The following is an 18,363-nucleotide window of genomic DNA, read 5'->3' as shown; positions in this document are numbered from 1 at the left end:
AGCATCAATACCTCTTCATGGGCTGATAAAACCAAGCAGGAAGGGACCTCTGCAGCTAAAATGACAAACTATCCCTGGGTTCCCATTGAGCTCCTCCACCTCCAACTTGTGGTGACCAGTTTGCAGAGCTCTTGATGAACCCTGAAATCATACGGAAGCAGTACACTGGCAAGACTCAAGACCTCCATGTGGGGAAGAAGATGAAAGAGGCTACCTCTGTCGGAGTGGCTGGTTCCTCCACTGCTGGGGTTGCTTCCACTGGGACCATTGTCAGTGTCTTGGTACCAGGTTTGGAGTCCAAGTTCAGCAGCAACTGGGGTGATGCTGTTTTTTGCCTCTTGGGACACTACCAAAGACAACGTGTGAGCAGGATCCTTGGTTCCAATGTTTGCCATTGTACCAGCCACTGCTCTAATGGCCAAGCACCTGAGGAGGGTCCAGTGCCACAAGGCTAATGCTGCTGTCTCCTTAAACACCAATGAGAATTCCTCCCACAGAGACCATGGTAGAGCCACTGCTGCTTCCATGTGCTGGAGTGGTACTGGGGAGCCAGTCACCATTAGTCTGGGAATATGATGGGAATATGAGTCACAAACCTGGGGATTAGTGCTGTGAAACTGAACACAGATGCCATGTCAGAGACCATGGAGGTGGCAGAGGGAGGATTTCTGTCTGGAAGGGTCACCTTCAATGACAGCCTAGTTGAGGATCTAGGGCATGGGTGACACTAGGAAAAATACTAGATTTCTTGATGCCTTCAGTATGGCTGCTGTGAACAGGCCCCAGGTGTAGGATAGATACCACTATGGAAAAAAATTCTCAGCAACTGTGCATGTTGTGTGCACACATCTAACATGGAATAGATATGAACAAGCATTCTAAGAACCTCAATATGCTCAGTTTTCAAGATTAAATAGGAATTTTCATTAACAGATTGAAATTAGAGCCTAATATTACTAGTATCCAGTGTCTCACTGATGTTGAGTGTAAATATAGCAGTGACAAATTTAAAAAAAATGAACAACTCACAGAATTCTCTCTCCAATCTGCACATATTACAGCACTTTGCACTTTTTGCTCTACAGATAGTCATCATCCCCATTTTTGACCTTCAGTCTGATGTCTTACTCCTTGTTACTAAGCACAATTTTTTCCCACATACTATTCTTATTGACTTACTTGACACTTTATTAATATATCAAAGAAGTCATCATCTGTTTCTCTGTTGTTGCTAGTCATTAGGTGGCCAAAGACTGACTCACTATTGTGCTTATTAAGACGAAGACCAGGCAAATTGCCAAAGCTGGCTCGCTGATCATCTAGGCGGCGGCTTTGTGAGCTTGCAAGGAGATCTAAAAATTCATCAGTATGTGGTGACACCATGGAAGTAGAAAAGGCTGAAGACAGAAGGAAAAGCAAACATGTTAGTCAGGAAATGTGCAAGAAACAGTAAATCTTGTGTGTTAAAACAGTTTAAAAGACTAACATCGACCTAAGAGAGGCACATGATTTGGATGGACGTTTTCAAACAATAAAAAAAGTACATTTTTTCATTGTCTTGGGTGGAGTGGAGGAGGCTGCTGCAGCTGTTATTTTGCACTTCTCCTGGAAACAGCATCTCTGGTCATCCATTCTGTTGCTCTGAAACCGGCTCAGCAAGTCAAAAAACCCTTCATCTCCAGTCATATCAGGGCTGTTTTTCTGAAAAGACAGGCAAGAAAGTCGGGTTATGATTGTTTGTTACTGAACTCTAATGCAGGAGATACAGCAGTTTAATCCATGCATGTTTGATACTGGGATATTGTTTAAACACAAGGTTACAATGGAATACAATGATCAAGAAACAAAATAAGTCCGATTGTGCAAGATTTTTTAAAACAATTGAAGAGTGAGCATTATCTGGCAGAGTTAGTAGTCACCAGGAAAATGAAGCTGCCAGGTTATCAGCCAGAGACATCTTCTCTGATAATGCACTAGTTCGCCATAGCACAAATAGTCACTTCTCTGACCTTATTAACTTTCTTTTTTAACCTTGCAAACAAACACGTAACAAAACAAAACAGCAATCAAGTAGCACTTTAAAGACTAACAAAGTGATTTATTAGGTGATGAGCTTTCGTGGGACAGATCCACTTCTTCAGATTTATATAACTGAAGGAACCAGGTGGAAGATGTTAAGTGTCTTGCCAGAGATTACTACGAACCTCAAAGGAAGGGAAGCACTCCTTGTAAGGCATGAGATGGTATGAACAAAGACAACAACTAAGTGTTATTGTGTTGAATTTAAATATGAAGCCCAGTTCACAAATCTCCCTATGTAATATGTTTTTAGAGTTTCTTTTTTGTAGGATGCATATTCTCAGGTCTTTAACAGAATGGGCCGCTCCACTGAAATGCTCACGGACCTATGTAACTTTGTTCTTACCCACAATTATTTCCAATTTGGGGACAACTTATATGTCCAGATTACCAGCATGACTATGGGCAGCCGCATGGTCCCACAATATTTATGGCTAATTTAGCACAACAGTTCCTCAGCTCTTGTCCTCTATTATCCTTCCTTTACGTATGCTACATAGATGACATCTTTATCATTTGGATCCATGGTAAAGAGACTCTGGAAAAATTCCAAAGAGATTTTAACATCCTGCACCCCACCATGAATCTCAGTCTTGACTATTCCACACGAGAGAGACATTTCCTGGATACCACAGTACAAATCATTGATGGCCACATCAACACCACTCTGTACCAGAAACCCACTAACTGCTACACTTATCTGCATGCCTCTAGCTTCCACCCAGCACACTACACAATCCATCATTTATAGTCAAGCCCTTAAATACAATCGCATCTACTCTGGATCTACTGACAGAGACCGAAAACTTCAAGATCTCTACCAAGCATTCATAAAACTGAATTACCAACTGGGAGAAGTTAAAAAAAGCCAGTTGACAGGGCCAGACAAATACCCAGAAACCAGCTACTTCAAGACAGGTCCAAGAAGGCCAATAACAGAACACTACTTGTCATTACCTATAGCCCGCAGCTCAAATCCCTGCAATGCATCATTAAAAACCTACAGCCTATTCTAGATCATGATGCTACACTCCAGAAGGCCCTAGGTGCCAGACCTGTTCTCTCCAAAAGACAACCTCCCAACTTTAGAAAGCTTCTCACTAGTAATCACAAGGCTACACCACAGTAATACTAATCCTGGAACTTTTCCTTGCAACAAACCCCATTGCCAACTTTGTCTACATATTTAACTCTGGGAATACCAGCAATGGACGTAACCATGTTAATTATAAGCTTGGGCTCATTCTCATGTACCTCATGTCCAAGCAATGCCCCTCTACAATGTACATTGGACAAACTGGATAAACACTTTTCCAAAGAATGAATGGACGCAGAGCGGGCATCAGGAATCTCAGTACACATAAGCCGGTCAGTGAGCATTTCAATGGAGTGGGCCATTCTGTTAAAGACCTAAGAATATGTGTCCTACAACAAAGAGACTTTAAAAACATATTACATAGGGAGATTTATGAACTGGGCTTCATATTCACATATGACACATTAACACTTGGTATGGACAAAGAATTATCTCATGCATTACAAGGACTGAATCCCTTCAAGGTTCATAATGATCTCAGGCAAGACACTTAACAACCCCCACTCCTCAACCCCCCTTTTCAGTTCATGTATTTGATTTGTCAGTTTTTATTGCAATTTTTGGACCTCTGTACTATATATATCTGGGTCTGGACTGGAAATTATATAGATCTGAAGAAGCAGGTCTGTCCCAAAAATGCTCATCACCTAATAAATAATTTTGTTAGTATTTAAAGTGCTACATGACTGCTCTTGTTTTGTTAGAATACTGACTAAAACAGCTACTTCTCTCTTACAATATAACGTGTAACTGAACCTATATATTAATCCTGTGATAAAGCAAATTCTGTACTTCACACACATTTTTCTAATCAAGTGAACAAATAAGAACCAAAATTAATACAGCTCCAGAGAGAAGCACTGTTTTGTAATTTAGAAATTTTCATGAAGCAAACAATTAAACCTGTTTAATTCTCCAAACATACCCTCTGACAGCTTGGAAGTCGATGATCAATAGAATTACTGGCATCCTGCAGAACTTTAGAGGATGTGCCATTTTTGTACTTTTTGCCTTTTAGTCGGTTTACAAAGTGCAGCTTTGCTGAAGATTTGGTGACTATGGGTTTCTGTTTAGCAAGAATGTCACTGTTCCAGTTCTGAATCTAAGAAAATAAGAGTCATATGAAACAAACTTTCTTTGCATTTGCTGCTGCCTATCATCTGATTAGTTTCACTCCTCCCCATCAGTAAAGAATTTCTAGATTACGCATTTTCTTTTCAGTAGATGGATGAACAATATTTAACTGTTGGGTTACATCACTTGGCCTGTGACTCTCTAACATACAATACTACTACACTATAGGATATGAGCTCAATGTCAGTGAATCAAAGAACATTCTATTCAGAGACAGTAATAGACTTAAAATCTTGCCAGTGAAATTTAGTACTGTATCATAAGTAGTAGTAAACTTTTCATTCCCTCAGACAGTCAAACCTCCTAAACATAAACACAAGAACAGCCATATTGGATCAGATCAGTGGTCCATCTAGGTCAATATTCTTGTCTTCTGACAAGACCAATGTAGGGTACTTCAGAGGGACTGAATAAAGAAGGTAATTTCATGTGATTTAGCTTCTGTTGCCCACTCCCAGCTTCTGGCAATCAGCATGCTGGGGTCACTTCACAGGGTGGTTTTGCAACCTTACCTATTAATGGCTAATAGCCATAGACAGACCTATGGTCTTCGAACTTTAGTCCTTTTTTTAATCTTGTTACAGTATCGGCCTTCAAAACATCCTGTGACAAAGAGTTCTACAGGCAGACTGCATGTTATGTGAAGAAATACTTTGTCTTAAACTTTCTGTCTGTTAATTTTATTTGGTGATCCCCAAATTCTGTTCCAAAAAGCAACACAGATTTTCTTTTTAAGATGTTATTTTTTAAAAGAAACCTACATATAAATTTACTCTTCTATCCCTCACTAGTTCCAAACAGAAATTAAAAGTGGTATTCCTACATGTGTGGCATCTGATTAATTTCACTCTTCTAAATAGAAGCCTATGCAGATACAGAATTTATATCTGCAAACAATCTGCTATCCACAAAAAAAATCTGTGGATATATGCAAATTTACAGGTCATCAGATATAAAATTTGTATCCACATCCAGCCACCATCCACACAGATGGTTTGCAGGTGTAGATAGAAAGTGGATATCCATAACTTTTCAGGGTTCTACTCTCAAGCACTGGGCTGAATCGCAAGCTACAACCTTATTAGAAGTGCTATCTGTGAGTCTTCAGTGCTGTTAATCCACCAGCACCTAAAGAACTTGCCCCTCAAGCCAGAATTGGCCATTCTTCTTCCTTCCTCCCAGAAGGAGGGCTCCTGGCAGGGACACCAGTAGCTTCTCTTTTCATTTTCAACCTGCACAAACATCAGCCTAACACCACCAAATTTGACACTGCTGCATTTCTCAGATTACAGTGTAGGCAGTGTTAAGTCACCCAAAATTATGTTCATAATAAAAACCCTAATTAATCATACTTCTAATTCAGCAATGCCAGGAACTTGAACAAAGTCTTTTTACAAACAGTACAAGTTCTACACAGCAGACGATTGTAAAAATGAATGGTTTCATATCTGTAACAAACTTTATGGGTCAAATTCATCAGATGCAATTCCACTGGCTACACTGAGATGAATTTAGTTCTGCCTGTTTCAGATTTTGACACTGGGAATATGGAGCCTGAAAGCCTGTCTTCTGAGAAGAACCATAAGAATGGCTATACCAGGTCAGACCAAAGGTCCATCTAGCCCACTATGCCGTCTGCCAAGAGCGGCCAATGCCCAGTACCCCAGAGGGAGTGAACTGAACAGGTAATATCTCTCTCCTGCCATCCATTTCCAGCCTCTGACAGAGGGGAGCTAAGGACCCCATTCCTTACCCATCCTGGCTAAAAGCCATTAATGGACCTAACCTCCATGAATTTATTATCTAGCTGTTTTTAAAACCCTGTTATAGTCCTAGACTTCACAACCTCCTCTGCATGGAATTTCACAGGTTGACTGTGCGTTGTGTGAAGGAATTTCCTTTTATTCATTTTAAGCCTGCTGCATGTTAATTTCATTGTGTCACGTTGTTTTTATATTATGGGAATAAGTAAATAATTTTTGCCTTGTTCATTTTCTCCACACCTCTCATAATTTTATACACGTCTATCATATCCCCCCCACCCAAGTCTCCTCTTTTGTCAGATGAAAAGTCCCAGTCTCTTTAATCTCTCTTCATGTGGCACCTGTTCCAAACCCGTAATCATTTTAGTTCCCCTTTTCTAATGCCAAATATATCTTTTTTTGAGATGAGGGGACCACAGCTCTACACAGTATTCAGGATGTGGGAATACCAGGGTTTTATATAAAGACAATAAGAGATTCTCCATCTTATTCTCTGTTTTTCAATGATTCCTAATATCCTGTTTGCTTTTTTGACTACCGCTGCACAGTGTGGATGTTTTCAGAGAACTATTCACAATGACTCCAAGATCTCTTTCCTGATTAGTTTTAGCTAAATTAGCCCCCATCATAGTTGACACCCAGTTGCACATCACTAACAGGAAACACTATAATATATTTGAATCATAATTTGACACCCGGTTGACAAAACATCACATTTGACGACATTTACATTAGAAACAAACAGGAAGCATTTCCTACATAACAATGGGCAGGAAAGCTGTTCAGTATGGATGCCTGAAGTATGCAGGCAGATTTGGCAGACTGCTGACATTTCCCACACTTTAGAATTATAAATGCCCAGTCTAATCCAACAATCTGGTAAAATAACTATGCAGGACTCAACATATACCCAACCAGCTTTACACTGAATTCTTCTCTAAAACACAGAGACTATGTCTACACTAGCCATAAACTTCAAAATGGCCATTTCGAAGTTTACCAATGAAACGCTGAAATACATATTCAGCGCCTCATTAGCATGCGGGCAGCCGCAGCACTTCGAAATTGATGCAGCTCGTCCAAACAGGTCCTTTCTGAAAGGACCCCGGCAACTTCGAAGTTCCCTTATTCCTATGACCAGATGGGAATAAGGGGACTTCGAAGTAGCTGGGGTCCTTTCGAAAAGGAGCCCCATCTGGACGAGCCGCATGGTGGCGAGCCGCATCAATTTCAGAGTGCCGCGGCCGCCCGCATGCTAATGAGGTGCTGAATACGTATTTCATTACTTCATTAGTAACTTCGAAATGGCCATTTGCATGGCCATTTTGAAGTTTTTGGCTAGTGTAGACACGGCCAGAAAGTCCTCTGCAGTCAGGCTTAGAGAAGAAAATGGCAATAAAGGAGATACTCTAAGGCTATGAACACACTTGGCTAAACCTTTAAAATGGCCATGCAAATGGCCAAATCGAAGAATACTAATGATGCGCTGAATTGAATATTCAGCGCCTCATTAGCATTCACACGCTTCCCACTGCTTTTGAATAGGCATGGCTTGGCGCAGCTACACGGGGGTCCTTTTCGAAAGGACACTGCACGTTTTGAAATCCCCTTATTCCCCTCAGCTGAGAGGAATAAGGGGATTTTGAAATGTGCGGGGTTCTTTCGAAAAGGACCCCCACGTAGCCACGCTGAGCTGTGCGCTTTTGAAGCACCATGGACGAAGGCATGCGAATGCTAATGAGGCGCTGAATTTCAATCCAGCGCTTCATTAGTATTCTTCAATTTGGCTATTTGCATGGCTATTTTGAAGGTTTGGCCACGTGTGGCCACAGCCTAAGTGATCTATCACAAAAGCAACCAAAAAGGAAACGTTCACAGTCTTCCTCTTCGCCTAACAGAATAAAGTACAAAACAAATTTCTATTTCCAACAAATTCCATTCAAAATTATTTTCTAAAACAAAAATTCACCCTGACTTCTCCTTTGTTGCACAGATGCCAGACAACGATAGCAGCATGTCTCTGAAAGGAAAGGCAACTACCAAAACAGAAAAAAAGCAGGAACATAAGATGAGTAAATGTGAGACACCAGATTCCTATTCAGAGAACAAGCTTCTATGCTGGGCCTTCTCCATCCCTCCCCTATTAGGGCCTTAGAACCTCATCAGTTAAACTTCAAATCTGTAACAGTAGTAGAGGTTGCACCTCCCTCCTGGTCCAGCATGGTTGGGACCTGACTGATCCTAAACAAAAGAATTTGCTGGATAAGGGGAGTTTCCCAGCCACTGGCTCCTTAGCCACAACCCCACCCCCACCCCCACCCCCTGCTTGGTGGGCGCCAAGGCCTGCACTTTAGATGGAGCTCTTGCCTATGCTGCTCCCCACAGGGCTGATGAGGGAAGCTTGCTCCAGACCTGTGGGGATGTCTGTGATGTGCCCCCACACCCGGGGTTGCTCTGACCCACACAGTTGCCCCCCCAGGGGCTGACAGGGATGCTGGCTCCATCCCCTCCGGATTGTTGGAGGATGAAGACTGCAACTTTCCCTACTGCCCAGCACTCTGAACCAGGAACATCTCTGATCCTGCTAGACAGGGGATATTGCTGGACTAGAAAGTGCCAATTTTAGGAGATGCCACCTATTTTTGAGAGAAGTCCTTTGTTACAGCTATGGTACTGAGTTTTGTTGTATTATAAAGACACCTTGGGAAAATATTACTACCTTTTCATAACTGTTGTTCAAAACATATTGCTCGTGTCCATTCCAATTAAGCGTGTGCACATGCACCACATGCAAAATTATCAGGTTTTGCCCTAGTGGTGCCCATCTAGTCAGCTGGGGAGCCTCGGATGTGGTGTTTTCATGGGGCTTTATACTGGTCTCTGCCAAACTGCCAGCTGCTCAGTTCCTGCTTGTGGGGATACTCCAACAGAGGGGAGATGGTTGGATTTGGAATGGACATGAGCAACAGTGTCTTTACAATAAGATATATAACCTTTTTTCTGCAAGTGCTTGCTCATGTCCATTCCAATTAGGTGACACCCAAGCAATGCCCTGGGAAAAGGCATTCACCTTGTTGTTGTTCGCCCTGTTGCAGATTGCAGTATTTCCGTATCAAAGGCTGTGTCTTCTGTAGCCTGTGGAGTAATTGTATAATGTGAAGTGAAAGTGTGGATGAAAGACCATGTTGCTGTCCTGCATATCTCCTGAATGGAGACCTGCATGACAAATGCAGCATATCAAGCCTGAGCTTTTGTAGTGTGTGCTGTTAATTTCAGGGCTGGAGTCTTAACCAGATCATAGCACCTTCTGATGCACTATGTGTTCCAGGATGAGATATGTTAGCAAGAGATGGGAAGTCCTTTCACCCTCTCAGAAATAGTGACAAAGAACTGTGGAAACTTTCTTTGTGCATTTGATTTAGAAGGTGAGGGCAAGCCTAACATCCAGGAAATGGAGGCACACATTTCTCCTTCATTGACATGCAGTTTAGGAAAGAACACAGGTACAAATATGTGCTGATTTACATGAAAGTGGGAGACTACCTTAAGGTGAAATGTAGGATGCAAATATAGTTGCACCTTGTCCTTATAAAAAAAGATTGAGTAGGGGGACTCAGATGTCAGCCACTTGAATTTAAAGATCCTTCTGGTTGAATTTATCGTCACCAGGAAAGCTATCTTTGAGCATTGACATAGAGCTGAGAGCAAGTTGCCATAAGTTTGAAGGGTGGGGGCGGGGTGAACGGGGCAAGACACATAAGCCTTTAGAGAATCAGAGTAAAGTCCCGAAGAGGAAGAGGCTGTGAGTGTAGCCTGTCCAATTCCTTGAGGAAGCAAACTACCTTCCACCACAGATGAAAGACTCCAACTGGCAAACAGGTATATCTTGATAAACGAGGTCACCAAACCCTGCTGTTTCAGGTCCAGCACGTATTCTAAAATAAAAGGAATCAAAGTCTGTTGTGGAGGTATATTCTTCTGTAGACACCAGAGCAAGAACTGTTTCTAGTTTGCCAAGTGAATGGGTTGAATGCAGGGTTTTCTACTTCCCAAAACTGAATCCAAGCACTGAAGTTCTGACTAGTTCAACCATGGATTTTTCATTCTGATTTCTTCACCATGCTGTTGAATCTGTGTTGGCAGGACCGTGCTGGCACTACCAAGATCACCAATGCCCTAACCTGCTGAACCTTGTACACGAGAGGGAAGGGCAGCAACACATATAGCAGATGACATATCTGCAAAAGTGAAAATTGTCCTCACAGGACCTGGGGCTGATGCTTGGAAAGGAGCATAACTGCTGGCATTTCCTGTTGTTCCACAAAACAAACAAGTCTACGTGGGATGAGCCCCACCTCTGGAAGATAGTGAGGGTGATAGTCACTCTGATATCCATTCATGGCTGATAAATGAGCAGCTGAGCTGATTGGCTAGCTTCTTTTGGATCCCTGGCAGGTATGATGCCTCTTGCTGGAATGAATGGACAATACAGAAGTTCCACAGCTCAAGGGCTTCCTGGCAAAGGAGAGGAGTGGGCACCATTCTGTTCATTTAATAGAAATTTCTGTGATGATGGCCATCAGTATTGATGCACATTTGCCCTAAATATGGGCCTGGAATATCGAACATGCCAGACAGACCACCCTCACTTCTCTGACACTGAGGTGCAACTATCATTCTGCCTGGTACCACAAGTTTGTGTTCTGGTATTGTCCGGATGTGCTCCTGTCATGAATGAACAATATCAAAAGGGTTAACCCTTAGAGGCATCTCTCTGTTGGGGCAGTCAGGTAAGCCAATGGAAGAAAGAGAAATTCTTTTAAACTGAGAACAATTGCAGCCTCAGGGGTCTTTGTGTGGCTGATGCAGAGAAAACCGGGACTGATCCTAAGCAGCTGGAATGAATCCAGAAAATCTCCAGGCCACATCATAATCAGAGCGCAGATATGTAAATAGAATGGAAATGTTTAGTTATACACGATCAGGTTATGTTTATTTCTGGAACTGGTGTGGAACTTCTCAGGCTGAGTTGATTTTTTCCCCCTGTAATCTGGAACTTCGAACCTGAATCCGAGGGAAGTAATTCTCCATACTGCAACTGGAATATTTTAAGTTGTTTTATTATATCCAGCAACAAAGTGGGTTTAGTTATTTCCTTGGTATTTTTCCATCTGTTGTTTTGTGAATAAATTTCTTTTTGTAAGGCAATGTTTTTGATTTCTGTGTTCTAGAGAGAGTACGTGTGAATGCCAGCCAAAAGCAAGGTCAGCTATCAGATTACAGCAAAATTTTTCTTCCTCATTGTTTTCAAGCTCTCTCGTAAGGGAGGGTTAAGATCTTGTGGTTACCCCACAGGGAGACATCCCAAGTGTGTCCTACTGGGTTCTAAAGAGGAGTTTTCTCACTTGGGTGCTGGCAGCTATCTCCCAAGGTCAAGGCATCTGTGACCTTGGGGAGATTTTTTTTTCCCAAAGCAGAGCCTACAGAAGCAAGGCATTTTTAAGGTTTGTGCAGGTCCCTACTTTCTGCACTTAGAGTGTCAGAGTGGGGAAGCAGCCCTGACAGCTCCCCATCCCAATGCCAAGGCATCCATGTCAAATGATAGCTAGGACTATATTTTGGAGAAGGGCGCTCCCAAGCAGACCACCTGTGGCTGCAGCCACCAACAGAGGGACTTGAGAACTGGAGGAGGGAGCATGCCTATTCTGCCAAGTCCTGACTGGTCTGTACACCTGCATCAACCATGCTGTAGGGGCAAAGTCAGAATCTGGAATGCTTGATTACATAACTGCAGGCCAACATATGCCCCAGTAGTTTCATACATGTTCTGGCCATTGTTGCTGGAAAACAGCAGAGGCTTTCAATGATGTCACTGAAAGTGCAACTCAAGCAGGAAAGCCCGGGCTAGGTGGAGTCCAGGAAGGCCCTGATGAATGCTATTTTCTGAGTCAGGAATAGCATTGACTTGGGTGCATTTAGTATGACCTCCACCCTGAAGAACGTGGCATGTGCCAGTGTCTTGTTTTCCACCACTTGTGATCATTATTTGCCCTTGATGAGTCAGTCATCTAGATATGAGAAGACCTGCACCTGTTGTCTGAGGAGGAAGGATGCCACATCTGCCATGCAATTTGTGAATATCCATGGGACCACTGAGAGCCCAAACAGAAGCACTTTGAACTGGCAGTGCTGGCCATTGATCACAATAAAGAAAAACTGCTTGTGGGCCAGGATAATATGGATGTGAAAGTCTGGATCTTTCAAGTCAAGGGTGGTGTACTAGTCCATGGGAGTCAGAGAAAGAATAACATGAATACATTGAGTTCTCACAGATCTATGATAGGGCTCAGCTCATCTGTGGCTTTGGAGACAAGGAAATACTGGGAGTTGAACCACTTGCCCTCCTCTATCACCCCTAGAGTGAGGAGCAATTAAACTTCCGGTAGCTGTTTGTGAGAAGAGTCCCTGCAGAGGGAATGGGTGTCGGTAGGGAGGAGAGAACAGAATTGAATAGAACAGTCTACCTCTACTGTTCTCAGGACCCCACAAGCAGAGATAATCTGGACCCAGGCATGGCAGAAGTGGGGTAGATGGTTCATATATGGAGGGAAAGGATCAAGATATGGGGATGGGGCTTCATACTCGAGTATATCTTCAAGAGTTTTGCTTTGAGCCAGGGGACTGCTTAGATGAACCCTGGCCCGAGAGAGGATTGAGATGGTCGGCTGCTATTGTTCCAGCTCCAGCATTTATGAAAGTCCTGCCTCGGGGATCCATAATAGAAGCCTGAGGAAGGGTGAGGTATAAACAGCTTCCTCTGGGATCCTGGGATGTGGATTCCCAAAGATTAGAGGGTTGCCCTCAAATCTTTCAGACAGTTCCATCTCAAGTCCTTTCGTTTGGTGAATAATTCAGCACAGTCAAATGGCAAGTCCTGGACTGCATTCTGTATATCTGCTAGGAGCCTTGACACCTAAAGCCAGGGCTATCCTGAGGGGGAGTAGCCCCTCTCCACAGTGTCCCAGGAGCAGGACCCTTGGCAGCATCTCCCCAGTGCCGCACGCCTCACCCCTTTCCCACTCCACTCACACCCTGCCTGCCCCCTGACCAATCTGACCAGGGATTACAAGAGGCAGGTGGCAGCAGCAGCAGGGGGTCACCAAATCCTGGCCTCCCTCCCCACCACAGGATGCAAGAAGCAGCTTGTTCTGCTCCACCAAAGCCTCTTGGTTTGCCGAACCCAACTTCACGTGGAAGGCCACAGTGGATCAGAGCAGGCTGCAGCTCACACCGCTTGGCGATTGCAGGGTGGGGGAAGATGGGAGTGGAGGAGGATATCCCCTGCTGCTGTCACCACCTGCCCATGCCCTGCCCCAGGTAATCCTTCCCACCCCCATCCACAGATGGCTAAGGTAGATGCCACAGGGGCCCACAAAACTTGAGGCCTGGGGTGGCAGTCCCACCTTGGCCTGTGAACACCTCACAGGAATGGCCCTGTCACAAATGGGCATGTCTGATGAGACCAGGGTGGCTTGAAAAGAGGTCCTGATCACCACCTTACCCTTCTTCACTATTACAGCAAACTCTGAGATAAGAGTCTGCAACTAACACCACCTGGAATTTAGACAGAAATGGCCAGGAACTGTAAGCATAGCAGCACAGGACCACTTGCTGGTTTGCCATGCAAAGCTGGAGCCCCCGTGGAATATACTTTAAGGATGTTACCATTTAACCACTTAGTGCCAGCAGGGGCTCAGAGTGCAAGAAATAAAACTTGAGCACCATCAGCCACCCAACATGTCACTTCTAGAAGATATTAAATCATCTTACCCGCAAAACTAGTGAACAAGTTTTGTACCATTGGAAATTATGGAGATGAAGAGTGTCCCAGGATGGAGGGTGAAGCAGAAGTTCCAACCTCCTATTAAAATCTTTGGGAAATATGGATTTACACAAATTTTCCAACTTGGATTGTAAGGCACACAGTTTCACTTTAGATATACCTTAACCTCATGGGCAAGAGTTATTGCTACTAGTCAGGAAACCTCTGTTCTATTTCCAGCTCTGACAGACTTCTTGTGTGAACATGGGATGTCACTGAACCTTTTGCATTTCTAAAATAATACATCTACTTAACACGGATGTTGAAAAGCTTAATTATTTGCAAATGTTCTGAGAGCCTCAGCCAAAATATATTATACAAATTATGATACATTAATAAATAAAAAGACAAAATTGTTTCACAGCTGAAGAACGACTGGTACTACCAAGGTCTCTGAACAGTTTCCCTGTCCTTTTCCTCTGAATCCCTTCTTGGCTTGCCAGGCAAACTGAAGCTCTTAGAGCAAATGCAGAGAATGCTTTATTCTTCTCATGTGTACTATAGAAAATATTTTCCCTCCTACATCCCTAAGAAACATCCTCCAGTAAACCATTATACAGGATTGATAGCATTGTGCTTTTGAACATGAATACTGTTTGCCATAGTCAGTTTTTGAATATGGCTCTGACTTCTCAAGATTGTATCTGACACTTCATTTCACTGATCAAGATTTTACTGCCAATTTAGCTATTGATACACAATTTCTGATTCTCTTGGCCTGACACTCATGCTCCTATCATCTGAATGAAGAATTTATTTGAATGATAAATGTTAGGCATTTCAGAGCACTGACAGCTACGAAACATTACTGCAGTTCTACCCAGAATAGAAAGAAAAGAAAAGGAATATCAACCTTTTCAGGTGTTAATTTCATAAGTTCCATGTTTTCCATACTGTGACGACGTCCTACTCTGGGTCTTGCACCTTTGGGAAGAGATGAAATAAGACTAAATCATAGAAATCATAGAATCTTAGGTATAGTAGAGTCCTCAGGAGGTCACTGCGTCCAGCACCCTGTCCAAAGCAGGATCAACCCCAACTAAATCATCCCAGCCAGGACTTAAAGACCTCTGGGGATGGAAATTCAACCACCTCTCTAGGTAACACATTCCAGTGTTTCACCACCCTCCTAGGCTGTGTCTACACTACAAAAATAACTTCAAAGTTGCTTACTTATAACTTAGAAGTTGAGTGTCTAAACACACCCTGCACACCCATTCCTGGGAATGAAGTAAGGACTTCGAACTTGGGCTCCCTACTTCGAAGTTAACTTTGAAGTAGGGAGCCCAAGTTCAAAGTTAACTTTGAAGTAAGGGGAAATGTGTGTAGACTCTCTACTGGCTACTTCGAAGTAGTGCCTAACTTCAAAGTTAACTTCTAAGTTAGTTGCCAGTGTAGATGCACCCCTACTAAAATAGTTTTTCTTAATATCCAACCTAGACCCTCCCCACTGTAGCTTGAGACCATTGCTCCTTGTTCTGCCATCCATCACTAATGAGAACAGCCTTCCTCCATGCTCTTCAGAACCCCCCTTCACGAAGCTGAACACTGCACTCAAATCACCTCTCACTCTTCTCTTCTGTAAACTAAATAAGCCCAAATCCCTCAGCCTCTCCTGACAGGTCATGGGCTCCAACCCCCTAATCATTTTGGTTGCCCTCTGCTGGACTCTCTCCAATCCATCAACATCCTTTGTATACTTGGGGGGACCCAGACGCAATACTCCAGATGTGGCCTCACCAGTTCCAAATAAAGGGGATTAATAACTTATCTTAAGCTGTTGGAAATGATAACTAAATAACTGAGTTGCCAATGAAGGGGAATGATGCATTTTTCTAAACTCCAAAATTATGCAGTCAAAAATATTAGCAGGAAATAAGTATCTGTAAAGTACCCCAGCTGAACACAATTGGCTTGCACTTCAGAGTTTAAGGCTAAATACCTTAAAAAAAAACAAATGCAGACGATCTCTTTGTGATAAGATTCTTATATCCAAGAATGCTATGCTCTGGCATCAAAACACCACACACTTTCTAAAAATAACTGGCATTACACTACACAGGCACAGATTTCAACTCTGGTTTTGAAGAGGCTACACAAAGGTATTTGGGGGCAGAGAGAGAAAGGTATCATTAGGGACCTCAACAGAGGAAGAGGAACACCAGAAAAACCCACTATTTTTTGTTGTCAGCTCCCTAATGCCAGGAAGAAAGGTATGGAGAAAGGGGCAAGGCAAAACCTGAGATCTGGTGCATAAAAATCAGTCTTTGATTTTTTTTTTAGTTTAGAAAAGCTGTTACATATTTGCTCCTGTTTAAAATAGATGAAATGTAAACAGTGAACCATGAAGTCCAACACCCACCCCCCAAAAAAAACAAACCAAAAACCTTCCAAAATTTTGTGTCTTTCCCAGCTCTACTGAAATGCATAGGAATGTGTTTACTTTTTAAAATGAGATTGGCTTAAGCATTTTTTCCTCTAATTTGGAAAAGTCAGGTTGTCAATTTCCCTTTTTATTAGAGGACAGAAATATCTGGAGGAGCTGCCTAGCAACATCAGCTTCTCTTCCCTCCTTAAATTCATAGTTAGGCTATTCATTTTCTGGAGAGGGACAATGTGTTACAGACCTGTCTGATATCATGATGCAGGTCTTTCAAACATACAAAGATCCCTTTATCAAACAAGGGACAAAAAGGTCCACTAAGGTATGGAGGTAGGGGAGTAAAAACAAATGCAAGAGCGCCTCTGTAAATAATAAAGGAGCATTATATTTTTTCTTCCAACTTCACTTAAAAAAAAGTATGCTGGAAGGAAGCACTTACCATTCAAACTACTATCTACAGCATGGATTTCAGATATCATGGAGTTGTTTGTGCTGTAGCTAAGACCAAGCACCATCTGGAGATCTGAGAGGTTAAGTCTAGCTGTTAATTCTCCAGTTCTATCACCAACCTGAAATCAAGTGCATTTAAATATTTATATTTGTTATATTTGCTTCCTCAAAATTTCTAATAAGAACATAAGAATGGCCATACTGGATCAGACCAAAGTTCCATCAAGCCCAGTATCCAGTCTTCCAACAGAAGCCAGTGTCTGATGCCCCAGAGGGAGTGAAGAGAACAGGTAATCATCAAAGTGATCCCTCTCCTAACAACTATTTCCAACCTCTAACAGAGGCTAAGGAAACTATTCCTACCTGTACTGGACCTACCTATCCTGGTCTCACTGATGGACCTAACCTCCATTAAGTTATCTAGTTCTTTTTGAACAATGTTAAAGTCTTGGTCTGTACAACCTTCTCTGGCAAGGAGTTTCACAAACCTACTATGCACTTTGTAAAGAAAAACGTTTTAAACCTGTTACCCTTTACTTTCATTTGGTAACCCCTACTTCTTTTGTTATGAGAACAAGTAAATAACTTTTCCTCATTCACTTTTTCCACACCAGTTATGATTTTGTGTAGCTCTATCATAACAACCTTTAGTCTCCTTTTTTCAAAGCTAAAAAGTACCAGTCCCTTAATTTTTTCTTCATATTGCACCCATTCCAACCTCCTAATCATTTTTGTTGACCTTTTTTGAACCTTTTCCAATGCCAATATATGTTTTTTGAGATGAGACAACCACATCCATACACAATATTCAAGATGTGGGCATTCCAGGGATTTACACAGGGGCAATAAGATATTCTCTGTCTTATTCTCCATCCCTTTTTAAATAATTCCTAGCATTGTTTGCTTCTTTTATTTGCTGAGCAGTCATTTTCAGACAACTATCCATAATGACTCCCATATCTCTCTCTCTTGAGTGGCTATAGGTAAATTAGCCCCCATCATTTTGTAGGCACAGTTAGGATTATTTTTTCTAATGTGCATTACTTTACATTTATCAACATTAAAATTCATTTGTCATTTTGTTTCCCAATCACTTAGTTTTGCGAGATCTTTTTGAAGCTCTTCACAGTCTACTTTGTTTTTAACTATCTTGAGCAGTTTAGTATCATCAGCAAATTTTGCCACCTCACTGTTTAACCCTTTCTCAAGATCATTTATAAAAAGGCTAACAGGACCTCTCTTCATTTTGAAAATTTACCATTTATTCCTATCCTTTATTTTCTGTCTTTTAACCACAGTTTTCAATCCATGAGAGGCCCTTCCCTCTTATCCCATGACAACTTATTTTACATAAGAGGGTTTGGTGAGGGACCTTATCAAAGGCTTTCTGGAAATCTAAGTAAACTATATCTGCTGAATCCCACTATCCACATGCATATTCACCACCTCAGAGAATTCTAGTAGATTACTAAGGCATGATTTCCCTTTACAGAAACTATGTTGACTTTTCCACAACAAATTATGTTCATCTATGTGTTTGACAATTTTATTCTTTACTTTAGTTTCAACTAATTTA

The 18,363-nt window shown here is 42.2% G+C and overlaps 1 protein-coding gene across 6 annotated transcripts in view; it reads right to left on the bottom strand.

Moving 5' to 3' along the window:
* Positions 1–18,363, bottom strand: part of GPSM2 (G protein signaling modulator 2) — a 100,941-nt gene that overhangs the window by 4,554 nt on the left and 78,024 nt on the right. For 4 of the 6 annotated variants that reach the window (XM_075002413.1, XM_075002412.1, XM_075002411.1 and 1 more), the window contains 5 exons: positions 16,777–16,906; positions 14,808–14,878; positions 4,101–4,277; positions 1,545–1,701; positions 1,180–1,397 (listed from right to left, as the gene is read on the bottom strand). In XM_075002413.1, coding sequence (XP_074858514.1) covers positions 1,180–1,397; positions 1,545–1,701; positions 4,101–4,277; positions 14,808–14,878; positions 16,777–16,906 — 753 coding nt within the window. Of the gene's footprint in view, positions 1–1,179; positions 1,398–1,492; positions 1,702–4,100; positions 4,278–14,807; positions 14,879–16,776; positions 16,907–18,363 lie in introns of those variants that run through there. The other 2 variants (XM_075002415.1, XM_075002416.1) reach the window with 2 other exon arrangements.

The sequence above is a fragment of the Carettochelys insculpta genome, chromosome 9, assembly GCF_033958435.1.
Source record: "Carettochelys insculpta isolate YL-2023 chromosome 9, ASM3395843v1, whole genome shotgun sequence".
Lineage (NCBI taxonomy): Eukaryota > Metazoa > Chordata > Testudines > Carettochelyidae > Carettochelys > Carettochelys insculpta.
This window is presented reverse-complemented; position numbering and strand designations above follow the sequence as displayed.